Consider the following 13,519-nt stretch of genomic DNA (forward strand, 5'->3'; position numbering starts at 1 on the left):
ACTTGGTCACTGGTGATGGGTTTGGTGTTGAATTGGGGATGGAATAGAGTGTCGGAAGAGGATCGGGGAAAAGCATTCCGAAGAAATGACCAGCCCGCAACTCTCACGTATGGAAAGATACCTCTCTGGGCAGTGGATATAGAGTCGCGCCAGTTATGAGACTCAAAAATGCAGAAGGAGTACTTTTGGGGGGGGGGCGTCGGTAAATATCTGTGGCGATATTGTAAAACTTACATCGTAAGCTGTCGAGTGAATCAGTTACGACTTCGAGCTAAAATGATATATGCAGATACATGATTACTTGGATTTCCTAGAGCATCGCCTCTGATGTCTCCTCACTCTACTTTCATGTTCTAGATAGGAAATGGTGGCTTGAACACTTGAGGCTTCAGCGGGATATCCTCTCGCGCCAGACATCTTCCTACTCATCAGCGAAACGGAGGGCTTCAAGGAATATCAAAATCAAAGATGAGATCCTCAAGCCTGGGAATTGAAGTCGGTTGTAATTTGTAATTCAGATTTGGTCGCGAACTGAAGTGAGATAGGTGTAGATTGCGTAGTAGTGTGCACCTTTACGTCGGTTATGTGGGTTTGATATTGGAGAGCTATGATTTGCAGTCAGATATAACTCTTCCGTCATGCTACATACTCAAGATGAGTAAGTGGTTTTGAATCAATGACTCACTACGGCAAAAGACAACTCTGCTACGCGCAACTTCTCATGCATTAACTAGTCGTTCAAGAAGAGATTCTTAGATTCACTATGCTACGACTCTAATATATCGGCCAAGTCAGCTGGATCCTACCCAACGATAGAAGCGGAAATCGAAGCAACATTTCAACAGCTGCGTTACCTTGCTCATAAATCACATGGTCTTGATCTACCTGATTATGACAAGGACTCTTATCGCCTGAATATAACAAATCTAATTGATCGTGGTGGAAATAAGAAAGAATACAATAGTTGGATAACGTGGTTTAATACTAAGTAGATTATATCACTAAGTATACTATAAATTATACATATAAAAACGCCTCTATATAACTATATACTTTCTTTATTAATTAATAGAATTTTTAGTAATTTTATATAATATCTAAACATATTAATATTCTATAACATGATTTATTACTAAATAGATTATATCACTAAATGAATTATTTAGTTTATATTAAGATATATAATATATTATATATCTTAATAGATTATTAAATACTAAGTTTTTTATTTTTTCGAATAACCTTAATAACTAATATGGTTTATTATCGGGTCGTTAATATCACTGGGTTACTACTTTTTTTACTATTTAACTACTTCAATTTTGTATTATTTAATAACTATTTAATTAATTAATTGAAACTATTAAGGATCTAATAATTTAAGATTTATTATATTATTTTGATAAATTTTTGAATTATAATTAGTTTTTTTATATATATTATAGTATCAACTAGAAAATACTTTTCTATTAGAATTTCTTTTTTTTTGATATTTATTATATTAAATTTGAATATTAATCTTTTATTGAAATAATATATTAAGAGCCTTTTATTTAATAAGCATTTCTCCTTAATATAATTGAATCTTTTTTATATATCAATATTTGCTTAATGCTTTATTTGCTTTTTGAAGTATATAGTTTTCTATATTTAGAAATATATTTTTATAAATTAATTTCTTTATATTTTTAATTAGAATTAATATAGTTTCGAATATAAGTATAAAAAAGCTTAATTAATATTAATTTATTTAAGATTTTATTAAAATTAATTAAAAAAAAGTTTTAATTAGATTATAAAAGGTTTAAGAAATTCAAGAATCTGAATTGAAAAGGGAGAAAGTAGATATATAAATTTGAATATTTAATTTAAAAAGTATAGCTTTAGAATTAAATAATATCAATTTAGTTTTCTAAAATCTAGTTTTTATATTCTAAGATATAATTAATTATTAATATATAGTTTTGAAAGTTATAAAGAATTTAATCTTAAAGATATAATTGATATATATTTTAATAAATCTATTAATTTGATTATTATATAAGTATTTCAGGATATTAAAATATTTAATATTGAATGATTAAATTAAATAACTAGAATATATTAATAGCTTTATATATATTATATTATTTGCTTTATAATATAATTAAAAAGATATTAATTCATAATTTTTGTATTTATTTAGTATTAATATTCGATATTTATTCTTTCTTTAATAAATAGTATATTTATTAAAATGCTTTAATTATTCTAATTCTATTTTATTATTTGTTTATTTATTAAAAATAGATTTAATAGCTTAATCTATAAAAAGATTAGTTTTAATATATTAATTTAAAAGATAGATTTGTTTTTGAATTATTAGAAATAAAGGTATAGTTTTACTTTCTTTATTACTATATATAATTGCTATAGTCTATTTTCGATTACCTAGTTATATTACTTTATTTCTATTATTTTATTTAGTATTAGTTATAATTGTATAAATAATTATAATCTCTATTATAAAGCCTATTTTATTAAAATTATAGAAATCATAATTTTGAATATTATATTTCGTTTGTATATTTAGTATTACTTGAAATCATTTTTTAATAAGCTTAGAATCTTTATAAAAAGTTCTTTGAAAGTTATAAATATAATTAAAATATATCTTTAATTTTATATAATACTTTATAAATCAATGAGCCTAAAGCTTTTCAACTTTTTTTGTTTTTTGTAATTCAAGAATATAATTTGCTATATTTTCTATATTATTTAATTTAGATGTAAATCCTTTATTATTTATATCAATTATATATTGAAGAAATATTTTCTTTTTTAATTTAATTATTTTATATCCATTTATTTGAGTTTCTATTTGATTATTTTAATTATTGATTTTATTATATAATGTAAATTGAGATATTAAATAGACTTTTATAGCTTTTGTAATTATTAAATTTTTAGACTTTCGAATAGCTTCAATAATTAAAATGATTTGGGTTTCTTTTGATTGTATTTCTATAATTATTTATTGAGATATTGCGAATTAAAATTAAAGTAATTGAATAATGAAAAAAGTGGTGATTTAGTGATATTAGCGATTTGATGATAAATCATGTTAAGAGTATTCGAGCTTTATTATTATTTGATTATATAATGATTGATTGATAAAACATATATTGAATTGAAATATGAATATTTGAGGTGAAAGTAATCCACTTGGTGATCAAAGATATTTCTATTATCAAATCTATTCTGTAAGAATCGCTGCGACATTATGCCAATGACATCGAAACCCGGATCGTGCTTCAAGGTGGTACATAGGTGCATCCAGAAGCTAATAGTAGCAATTTATCTCTAATCATCAATCCTCCAATCAAGGAAGTATTGGTGGACTTTCAGCCTAGAGCGGGATGGGCTGATTGCGATTGGTCGTTCACGCTTTAGATGAAATGAAGACCAAACGCACATCATGTCTTAGAAATGATTCAACAGGTACATTTTTTATAGGTGGATAGGGAATTTGAATTGATAAATTCGAGCTCTTCGAGTCTTTGAGTATTCTATAAAAAAATCGGACTGAAAAAATCCTCTTCCACATGATTCCGTTTACGTAAAGCAACCATGACTTGGTTCAACAACAAATTTTGATCATGGTTTGGAAATCCCGAAGTTGCCTCTCAGTCAATGTGAATTTTTGATACGGGTAGCGGGTAAGTAAGCGAAAATTTTGACGCCAGGAGTATGGAGGCACAATTGGAGTTCGAATCTCAAGCTTATCTCCCGGTTGTTTCTTTGCAGATCTCTATAACAATATATCTTCATTATATCTGCATCGGTACTAGAAATTTTAGAGGTAGCTTGAGAACCGCCGAGAATATAATCAAAATCCAATTCATTCATTGCTGCATACGATGGAAGGATGAGAACTCATGGAACCAAAAAGTCTTTGCTTCTAGTCGCCGATAGATCTTGGCCGAGCGTTTGGATACATAAAGTCTGGTGGATCAAGTGATGTTCGAGATCATGAGCTGTATATCATGTAGAACGATACTAAAGGCTCTGTGTTTTCTCAATAATGACCAAGTCGTGTCATGGCCCCTTTCGCTGTTCAGTAGTCATCTTTCAGGAATTTTTCCTTCTATTGTCAACGGAAGCTATCTCCCAAAGTTGCTAAAATCTTTAACACTTTCATAGAATGATTCTATCTGCTGGCAGTGAGAAGTCATTTCTCAGTAGTGAGCACTCTTTGCTTCCAGGCTTGCTTTGAGGATCTTGAATCATGTATGACCAGATGCATCCTGGGGGCTAGAAAATAAGTAACCATAGCGTGGTCCTTGCTAGTATGCGCTGTTTGCTTGAAAGAGTATGAGATATTCAACGCCCTCTTTTATGCCCGAGTTTATCTCCCTGTGTAATGACAGATTTCGTGTTGCAGTTGCTACACCACTGAGTGCTAGTACTGGATGTGTATTAAAAGAGAGGTAACACCCGAAATTTATCATCAAACTATATTCTCATGACTTTAGGATATCCAAATTCAGATATCCTTCTCTCTCTGTGGAGTTCAAGGTCATGCCCCTCATGAATTAGCGTGGCAATCACAGTCATATAGTCACACAAATCGTGGAGTGTTTTCGTCTGATGTCTCATTTGGTGATACAAGACACAAATATTGAAGGTTGAACCGCATTACTTGACATTAGCACTCCCGATGTCAAATCGACTATATGGCTTATGAGGAAATGAATGAAAGCAACGCTTCTATTTTGATTGTCACAATCCGAACTAAATATCCTGGAGCAATGTTATAGAAAGAGACACTACCCCTAGACTTGCCTGTTCCTGACCTTTGATAGTTTTCTCTTTGACGTTTGTACTGCGCATGAAACACTTTCTCATCGACAAGTACATAAAACTTAGGTTCAATAATTTGCACCGGCGATCTACATCCACGCTTCACAATGCACCCGCCATCCATCTTAATTTTCGGATTCGCAGCTGTTCGTGCTGTTTTTGGAACACCTATTCCAGTAAGAAATATTTTCTCTCACTTTCCCGCTTTAATGATTCAAACATTCACTCATAGCTATCCACATGATGCTCGCGCAATTTTCGTTAACTCTTCCAAGAGACTTCCTACATCCAGCGGAAACATTACAGCATACGGTAACAATGCCCATATTGTGAGTATACATAGAGTGCAACTCATTAAGCCCCCATGAGACTACTGACAGCTATCGTCTGGCCTAGGAGTCCCATCTATCGAAACGATCGTCGGAATCCAATGAAAGCATTGAGTGTCCCGAGGGGTTTACGCCAAGGGATGGAAGCAAAATAGTCCCCTGTGTTTCTATTCATCTCAAACTGGAGAAGCAAAGCTGAGAAGTTCATCAGGATGTTGATTGGAACATCAAGGCAAACAAGGAGGCTAAGAAAGGTGTTTATGCGAGTGTGTAAAATCCGCTGGATGATAGAACTTTCTACAGTTTGAGAATTCCCGCAAATAGCAGTGTGGTGGGGTCCGGATACAAGAGCTTGAATGGAATGGCTAGCGTGCAATATGGATCTTGTAATGTGATGTGGAAATGATGGAGTCTGTGGATTAGGGATAGGATTTGGGCAAAATCCACGGATTTACACATGTACAGATGTTATTTCTTGGAATGTATATCTCGTGAGCTGGAAGCTGTGACGCTCAATATTTTGATTCGATGGGGCTTTAGGGAATGCTTGAATAATAAATTGGATATGAGGTCACAAAATAAGTCGCATCTTTCCATTAAGAAATAAGCTCAATACACAAGAAATCTAGCACGTTCTCCTTAGGGTAAAAGGATGTACTATCCGACTAACGGGGCAGAGTCATAGACCTATAGTGAAAAGTGTTGAATGATATTTGAGAGGTTGGCTCCCACTCTCTATCTTTGGCCATTGGTTTGTTATACTGCATCATCTTTGGCAGCACTTGCATGAGATTCGCAGAGTATGTGACACACTACACTTGTCTTCCCATCCCTGTATACTTTTTGAATGCCAGTCGCATGTACTTCTAACACTTTCTGATGTCGGGATTCGGTAGCCAGGAAAAATTTCTAACCATGTTCACTAAATGTTCAGAAGCGGCGTCGAGATTAAAATTTGTTTGACTTTGACGACCCAATAATATATAATACATCAGAGCTGGTACGACTCCCACTTCAAACACCATGCATCTCCGTGTCCACTATTTCACCACTCTCTATTCCAGGATCATCGACAACATCTTCCACTATAAAATCGTCCGGGATTCTAAAAATTTCCAATGACCTCTGTGCGTTCTCGTCCGAATGCCACTCTGCGGAATGTTGATTATAATTCTTTTCGTAACATTCCTCAGAGCAGAAAAGGGCCTTATGCCCACTAACCATGCAAACTTTGCACAAACACATCCCATCATGGGATACCTCCTCATCTGCACTCAGCTCAGAAAGGCAACAATCTTTCCAATGGGCACTCAAGCAATAGTGATCGGCTTTGTCGTGATCTTCGTGGTCCAGAAGCGCATGACTAGGAGAACAATAATAAGTCCTTTTATGATCTCTATCTTCTGGAACTTTGGACGCAATCCAGTCACATAAGATGCATTGTATTGCACCTTCTGGTACGGATAGATCCACATCTTCATCACAACCATCGTATGAGCAAAGCGCTTTACTCTCCTTTTCCACTTGCTGATGGTGTAGATATTTGAGTGTATCTTTTTGCTCTTTCTTTGCCTTTGCTTTGAGATGAGCAGATTGTGCAAGATTAAGTTCATTCAGGCGATGCTGTAATTGTGCTATCTCGGTATCCTTCGTGCGAGCACTCTCTTTCTTCATAGCGGCAACAACCTCATCATAGGGTATTTCATTCTCAAACATTCGAGCATATTTACTTTTGTAATTTCGTACGCTGATAGAGTCCGATTCCAGAGGGCTGCAGTAATATGAGACATAAATTGGAATTCGTTGTTTATGAGTTGTAGTGTCGTGCAAGTGAAGGATAAAATCTACTTGATCTGGGTTCGGACATGTCTTGATGTACTCCGTTAGGTAAGCATTCAAAACTTTTGAGATATTTCTCCCTTGATCTAGTTCCATCGCGATGCGGTCCTTGAATTCGATGATATCCTCAGAATCATCCGGCCTGTGTGCACAAAGATCCTTCTTTAAATGTGCCCGAAATTCGTGATCTGCTCTTGTGTGAATCTCGTCGAGCCTGTGGACTTTAGGTTGTTCGAACATCGACTGTAACTCTGCTTTGTAGTCAAATAGTTTAGAGTACCAACGATCTGGATCTTCTGATAGATACCAATCCTGATAAGCTTTGCGAGTCTGACGATCCTCTCCGATACAACTCTCACAATCCTTATGGTCAGTGGTGTGTGGTGTTGCAAAGGGGCTCTCGTAAAACTTTTTGATACTTTCAAGAGTCTTTCTGAGAGCTTCATGGTCAATACGATAATTATCTGCATGTTCAAGACGCTCGCCCAATGTAAGAGGATAAGTTCGACCTTGCGGTCTCAATTCAAATGAAGTATCTCTGTAATGTGTCAGGAAAACGCGCTGTCACGTGAGTACCCCGACTTACTCCATGACCATTTAAGCATGCGCCTCTTCGAGATTGAATTTAACTGAGGACCCAAAGTCATGAACTCCAGTAAGATCGATAATTCTGAGTGATATGTCGATGGTTAAGTTTGTCAAATATGAAGAATTCAATCTTGTTAGTTGCTCAGATATGATTGTATAACGGCTTGGGAAATAATGCCCTTTAGAGCTAGCGGCCGCTGGATCAAAGACGGACCGGGTAAACGTTCAATAAACTTAGATACTAGTAAGTATCTCTTGACCTGATTCCTCTTTCCAGCACAACCTGTCAATCAACACAGAATGGTAAGTTTCCCTTCAATTCAATCAATCCTATTTCCATAATCGCGTCGCACTCGCGACTCATATTTCTTATCTATTCCCAGTGATAATGCCAAGGTAAATAATAAAATCACTACTGATACGTCCTTGGGTGTAGGCAGACAAACTTCGCGCGCAGCAACAGCTTGAACAACTCCAGCAGCGTTATGTTGGAACGGGCCATGCTGATACAACAAGATTCGAATGGACGAGTAATATTCAAAGAGATTCGTATGCCTCTTATGTGGGCCACCCGCCTTTATTGAGTTACATGGCAATAGGAATGGGAAGTCCAAGGGAGATTGTGAGGAAAAATATGATTGAGGTGTGTAATTTTGTACACCCTGAGCCTTTTTATTTGGACTTGGACATTATTGGATATGTGGAAGTAGGAATCAAGATGGAGACTAACATCCAACAGAAAATGATACAACCAGTTGGAAAGCCCCCCGAGGTGCAGGATTAGCGATCTTTTTTTGGCATGGAATCTTCTTGTGGAGAATGAAGAGAGGTATGTTCGAGAACTTGCTAGTATTGTTTACAAATGTGGTTTTAACAATGGATATAGGACATCCCTTCAATTGAGAATGAGAGAATCGCATATCGACAACACTCATGGACACGACAAGATGACATCGGAGTGTGGAGCTAGGGGAGGACTGTTCAAATTGATATCGGCGAGGAGTCATACTATGGTGTTAATGGCGCAAACATATAATGGGAGTCAGATTGATATCATATAACGAAGCTTTGTAAGGGGAGGTACAATTCTACGAGTTCCCACGTGTAATTGAAGAAATAACACATCGGACAGCGTATTTGCAATAGCCCAATATCTCGCATGGCCCCTTTTCGAATTCGATATTTTCAATGATGATGAATTTACCACAATTTTCTATGGCGCAATGATATCCTTTCGCTATAGATTGCGCGCAGAATTTCTCTCAAGACTGGGGTCAAGGCCCAAGATGAATTTGGGCGTAAGTAGAAACCACTGAACACTTTCTTCGTCAAAATGATTGTGAACATAGTTCAAACTCAATTTGCTGCAGCACTCACACACCTCACATTTCTAGATCTGATATGAATCACTGCTTTTCCCCGTCACTCAATTCAAAAGTATTTCATGATTCGAATAATGACCCGAATTGCTTACTCGAGCATCCAAAACTCCGTGGCCCCGATGTGTGCACTACGTTTCGCAGCCGAACAATCGAATCTTCCCAAAATAACGCCCGCTTTACAACCGCAATTACCATTCCGTTCAACGTATCGACTATTTATTCATCATCTTCATCCTCTTCTTCTTCAGCTGCTCCTCGTCGTGGCCTTCCCCTCGCGGAACCTCTCTTAGAGCTTGATGCTTCATTTCGTTCGGGAACTTCCGTTCCTTCTCCGTTCTCTCCATGAGTTGCCTTTCTCTTCCCTAATCCTAAGCTACGCTCCAATCGCTTATCGAGATCCTCCGGAGCATGCTCGCCATAAACCTCCTTTACCAGTCCTTGCACACCTTTCGAGCCAATCTCCATCCTTCCTCGGGGTCCTACTCTCCATTCGATCAGCTCCTCTCCATCATTTCTTTCGATAGTTCGGGTTATGTAGTTTTGTTGCATCATCTTCTTCAAGATAAGAGTTGTCTTGTCCAGGGGCAGGTTTGTTTCCGCATTTAACTTTCTTAGAACTGACATGAGCTTGCTGTCTGTCATTGTTGAGTCAGGGCTCAGCATTATGACAGAAACCACCATCGTATAGAATCCTATATATGTAGCTTCATCCCACTGGCTAATAACTTTAGAAGGCTGAATAATCGAGGATGATCGGTAATCGATGGGTAGAATACTTGTGAGAATATATGAGGAAGTTGTCGTGGACTTTGATTTTCTGCTAGCCTCCTCTGAAGGGAAGTAAATTAGTTGGAAACGTAAAAAGGGAAAGGTTCAAAGTTACTCACTCAATCGACCTTTAACAGTGACATTTTCTTTAGCGGGGAGTTCGACCATTTCCATGCCGAATATGATTCTTAGCGATTCTTGTGCCGGTTCAAATATAGATTTAAAGGATCTAGACTGTGCTCCAAGAACCTTCTCCTTGATACCAGTTCTTGTAATTGGTAGACGCTGGAATTCGCACGCCAAGGCATATCTGACCAGTTTCTTCACAACTTGATCCAAAGACTCCTCCCTATCCAAGCCTATGCCTGCGCCTGCTGCATCTTCCTCATCGTCGTCAGCATCCTCTTCTTCTGACTCCGGATCTGAACGATGGCGCTGCTGAGTGTTCCGAGGTATTTCATCTTCTGACTCTTCATCTTCTTTAACCTGCCGGGATAAGTTAGCTGTCAAGCGCGGGGTCATTAAGAAATTGAAAGGGTAAGATGGGTATAAATTACGACGTCTCGCCCACCTCTGCGGGAATTAGCTGGCATATTGAGTATTCTAGGTATGATCCTCCGTTAAAAAAAATAGTACTCTGAATGTATTTCCGTGTTTATGATTCTATCCCTCTTTCCCAAGGAGCGGGAAAAGTTAACTTGAGTTGGGGAGACGCGACCGCGTTTGGTCGGAAAAACTAATGCGGAGAAAAATCGGCCGCTTTCCCCGGTTCTCAAAAAAATAAGAAGATTTCCATGAGTGAAAGGAAGACAATTATAACTTTCCCTCGACGAATTTTTAATCCGCATACATGATTCGCCGACATATATCTACGGCGCATATATGCTTGAGATGCCAAATACGATTAGATCGAAGGCCTTTACCATTCTCAGCCCGAAGAGCGTATTCTACCGAATTGGATGCAGATCATGAAGGCAATGGGCTACGGACGTCGAACGTTCAATCGCAGGAAAGCCAATTGGATAGCAACGGAGACACAGAATTCCATACCAGCGAAAAGGATATAGACACAGCGAGACCCAGAGAATGGCCACCAGAATGGCAAAGCGATATCGTTATAAGAAGACATCATGGTGCGATGAAGCCTCTAAGACCAAGTCGCGGCGTTGAACATACCAAACCATTCAAACATACCAAGCCAGTCAAACATATCAAAGAATCTAATCCTAAGATCTATGGACATACTGGAACAAAACAGGTTGGAAACAGTGTGACATTATCAGGTGTGGATGCGTTGGGGAAGAATGCTGAAGTCCTTGTCTTGCGAGAATCGAAGTTGAAATTTTACAAGGCGAAGAATAAGAGTCCTTTTGATGCAAGTCCAACTCCCGAGAATATTGATATTCTAGCTAGGCTTCAAAGCGAAAGAGGAATCGTCTCTTCGAAAGATGTCGAAGCACATATCAATGAATGCAAACCTGCAGAGGGAACTATACAATCATGGGACGATTTCAACGGCCTCGTGCAATTATTGCAGAAAAGTTTCACAAACCCTCAGATGAAGAAGTATATCCAGTCATACCCAGAGGAAGAAAGAATGAGGAAAGTACCATCTCTCGGTGTTGGAATTTTATACGACGAGCACGCAATTTCCCGAGCCACTCCGTGGATACCAGAAATCTCCCCTATAAACCAGCCAGTCGATGATGATCCCTTGCGGGGATACTCTCCAGCATCCTATAATTACAAACAAAACATTGCGGTAAGGATCTTAAGGGAATGTTGGCAAATAGAAGTTCCGGAACTTGTTGATGGAATAGGTGAAGTCGAAGTCCAAGTTCAAATAAAGGATCTAGACTTTTTAAATAGTGCGTAGAATCAGATTTTTGTTCCTTCCCACAACTCAGCTGATGTAGTGTAATGTCTAGGCCAGGGATACATAGAATCTTTGATCAAACGATATTATCTAAACGACCCCGAAAAGATTGAAATATATCGACCTCGTCAAGTTCTTCGTATCACCTCGACTCGAGAAAAGGCTGCCCTCATTATTGCTGAGATCCAGGATGGAATACGAAGTATTAGTAGAGAGGAATTCCAGTTGAAAGACTTATGCTTTCCTCATTACATCAGAGGGTGGGAGAATAGAACTCTTACTCCAGAAGTATTGGCTAAACTTGGTGAATTGACTAAAACGGATATCAGAAGATTGTCACACAAAGAGCCGATTGTTAGTGTTCTTACATTTCATTCCACGTTATATACACTAATTTTTTACAGCTTCTGATTTCATCCATGGTTACCGACCGAGAAACAGATTTGTCAAAACGGGCTGATGTGGTGAGACGTTTGTTACTAGATCTAGCCCGCTTCGATGGGTCTGATCACAATTCAAGGAAGGTTGGGCTGCGAGACTTCAGCGAGTCTTCTCCCACGGTTGACTTGCCTGGAGGTTTTGTTAGATATCCAGGGTCGCGTGAGCTTTCTTGGCACGAAAGGCTTCGTACGTGGAGTCGATGGACTACAGCCACCCCTAAGTCCGTAGCCATCGATAGTCCAACTGAAACGACTCATTACACTTTTCCTTTCAACACTGTGGACGTAAAACTAGCTGGAAAGCCTCAGAAAAATCCCGACCTTAAAGGACCCGAATTTTTATGGTCTCACGAGTACTCGCCCTCTACCACGATTAAAGCCGGAACTATTTTACACAACATTAGCGGCCATCGGATTGGAAGATATATCGATAATGATATGGAGCATTCAAGGGGACCACCCGCGATAACCCCTGACAAGACATTGAATATGATCAACTTGAAGACTGAGATGGATAATGGATCAATCCGGATATTTTCTCCACAAGCGCCGAATATGTCAGGACTATTTCAGTCAGATCAAATCGAAAATGGACATTTTGATAGTGCAAACCAGGAACTTGTCATGCAATTCAAACCTAATCCATCGGCGCTATGTTCAAATGGCGACCCAATTGGGCCTTCCGCTTTCAATGACTTTCCTCCGATAGAGATTTCTTTCATCATCAATCGAGAATCTTTTGAAGTAGAGTTTCGGGAGCTTCATGCTATAGTTTCCACTGAGACAGCGGATTTGATGCTCCCTGAACTCAAAGCAGATCTCCAGTTTCAAAGAAGAATTCGTTCAAGAATGCTCTTCGATGAATCTAAATCAAATAGTGGGTTGGGTGGTCTGAAATCAGCCGCAATCTCTGTGAAGAATTTCATTCAGAATTCTCAACTAGATCTAACCAGTGAGCGACAATTGGAAACACCACCGAAGTTAGTCATTCCCCTCGCTAGGCATCTTTGCACTGATAATGGCTGGAAACGCATGAACGGCCAGCCAAAATCAGGTGTTGATGTTGAATATTTGTTTGCCAAGCTTGAATATAGAAAGAAGACAACCTATAATTTCAACAATCACGAAATATGCTGCACGAGTATCGAAGCAGGAAAAGCCGGTGGTTCACATTTGGAATTGAGTCTTGCATCTCGATCCATGCCAAATCAAGATGAATTTAACGAGACTATGAAGACGGCGTTGAAGATGGTACAGTTGATGGATATCAAAAATTTCACAAGTGTCTATGGACAGGTGAGAGAAACGTTCCCAGAACGAAAAGAACCAGTCTTGGGCCCTGATGATTTCAAATACATACCAAAGAGGCCGAGTGATTTCTTGGACGTGAAAAGACTGTACGAGGAAGATGATGAAAAAAGATCCAGGTTCGACAGTGCGCCGGCTAAGGAGTAG

At 37.9% G+C, this 13,519-nt stretch overlaps 5 protein-coding genes across 5 annotated transcripts; 3 read left to right on the plus strand and 2 right to left on the minus strand.

Annotated features, from left to right (window-relative positions):
• Positions 1–4,949: 4,949 nt before the first annotated feature.
• On the plus strand, positions 4,950–5,370 carry Bfra_008600 (uncharacterized protein; the record flags this gene model as incomplete). Its single annotated transcript, XM_037338958.1, has 2 exons — positions 4,950–5,171; positions 5,239–5,370. The coding sequence occupies 2 exons, from the start codon at positions 4,950–4,952 to the stop codon at positions 5,368–5,370; spliced, it is 354 nt and encodes a 117-aa protein (XP_037192264.1).
• An 815-nt stretch (positions 5,371–6,185) lies between these two features.
• On the minus strand, positions 6,186–7,607 carry Bfra_008601 (uncharacterized protein; the record flags this gene model as incomplete). The annotated part of the gene is made up of 2 exons (XM_037338959.1): positions 6,186–7,548; positions 7,597–7,607. The coding sequence occupies 2 exons, from the start codon at positions 7,605–7,607 to the stop codon at positions 6,186–6,188; spliced, it is 1,374 nt and encodes a 457-aa protein (XP_037192265.1).
• Positions 7,608–7,898: 291 nt separating this feature from the next.
• On the plus strand, positions 7,899–8,382 carry Bfra_008602 (putative splicing factor 3b subunit 10 protein; the record flags this gene model as incomplete). The annotated part of the gene is made up of 2 exons (XM_037338960.1): positions 7,899–7,901; positions 8,035–8,382. 2 exons carry the CDS (start codon positions 7,899–7,901, stop codon positions 8,380–8,382), a joined length of 351 nt encoding a protein of 116 aa, XP_037192266.1.
• Positions 8,383–9,196: 814 nt separating this feature from the next.
• Bfra_008603 (putative mage family protein) lies at positions 9,197–10,341 on the minus strand (the record flags this gene model as incomplete). The annotated part of the gene is made up of 3 exons (XM_037338961.1): positions 9,197–9,810; positions 9,868–10,234; positions 10,306–10,341. 3 exons carry the CDS (start codon positions 10,339–10,341, stop codon positions 9,197–9,199), a joined length of 1,017 nt encoding a protein of 338 aa, XP_037192267.1.
• Positions 10,342–10,598: 257 nt separating this feature from the next.
• On the plus strand, positions 10,599–13,519 carry Bfra_008604 (uncharacterized protein; the record flags this gene model as incomplete). The annotated part of the gene is made up of 3 exons (XM_037338962.1): positions 10,599–11,616; positions 11,677–11,978; positions 12,029–13,519. 3 exons carry the CDS (start codon positions 10,599–10,601, stop codon positions 13,517–13,519), a joined length of 2,811 nt encoding a protein of 936 aa, XP_037192268.1.

The sequence above is a fragment of the Botrytis fragariae genome, assembly GCF_013461495.1.
Source record: "Botrytis fragariae strain BVB16 chromosome Unknown tig00000061, whole genome shotgun sequence".
Taxonomy (NCBI): Eukaryota; Fungi; Ascomycota; class Leotiomycetes; order Helotiales; family Sclerotiniaceae; genus Botrytis; species Botrytis fragariae.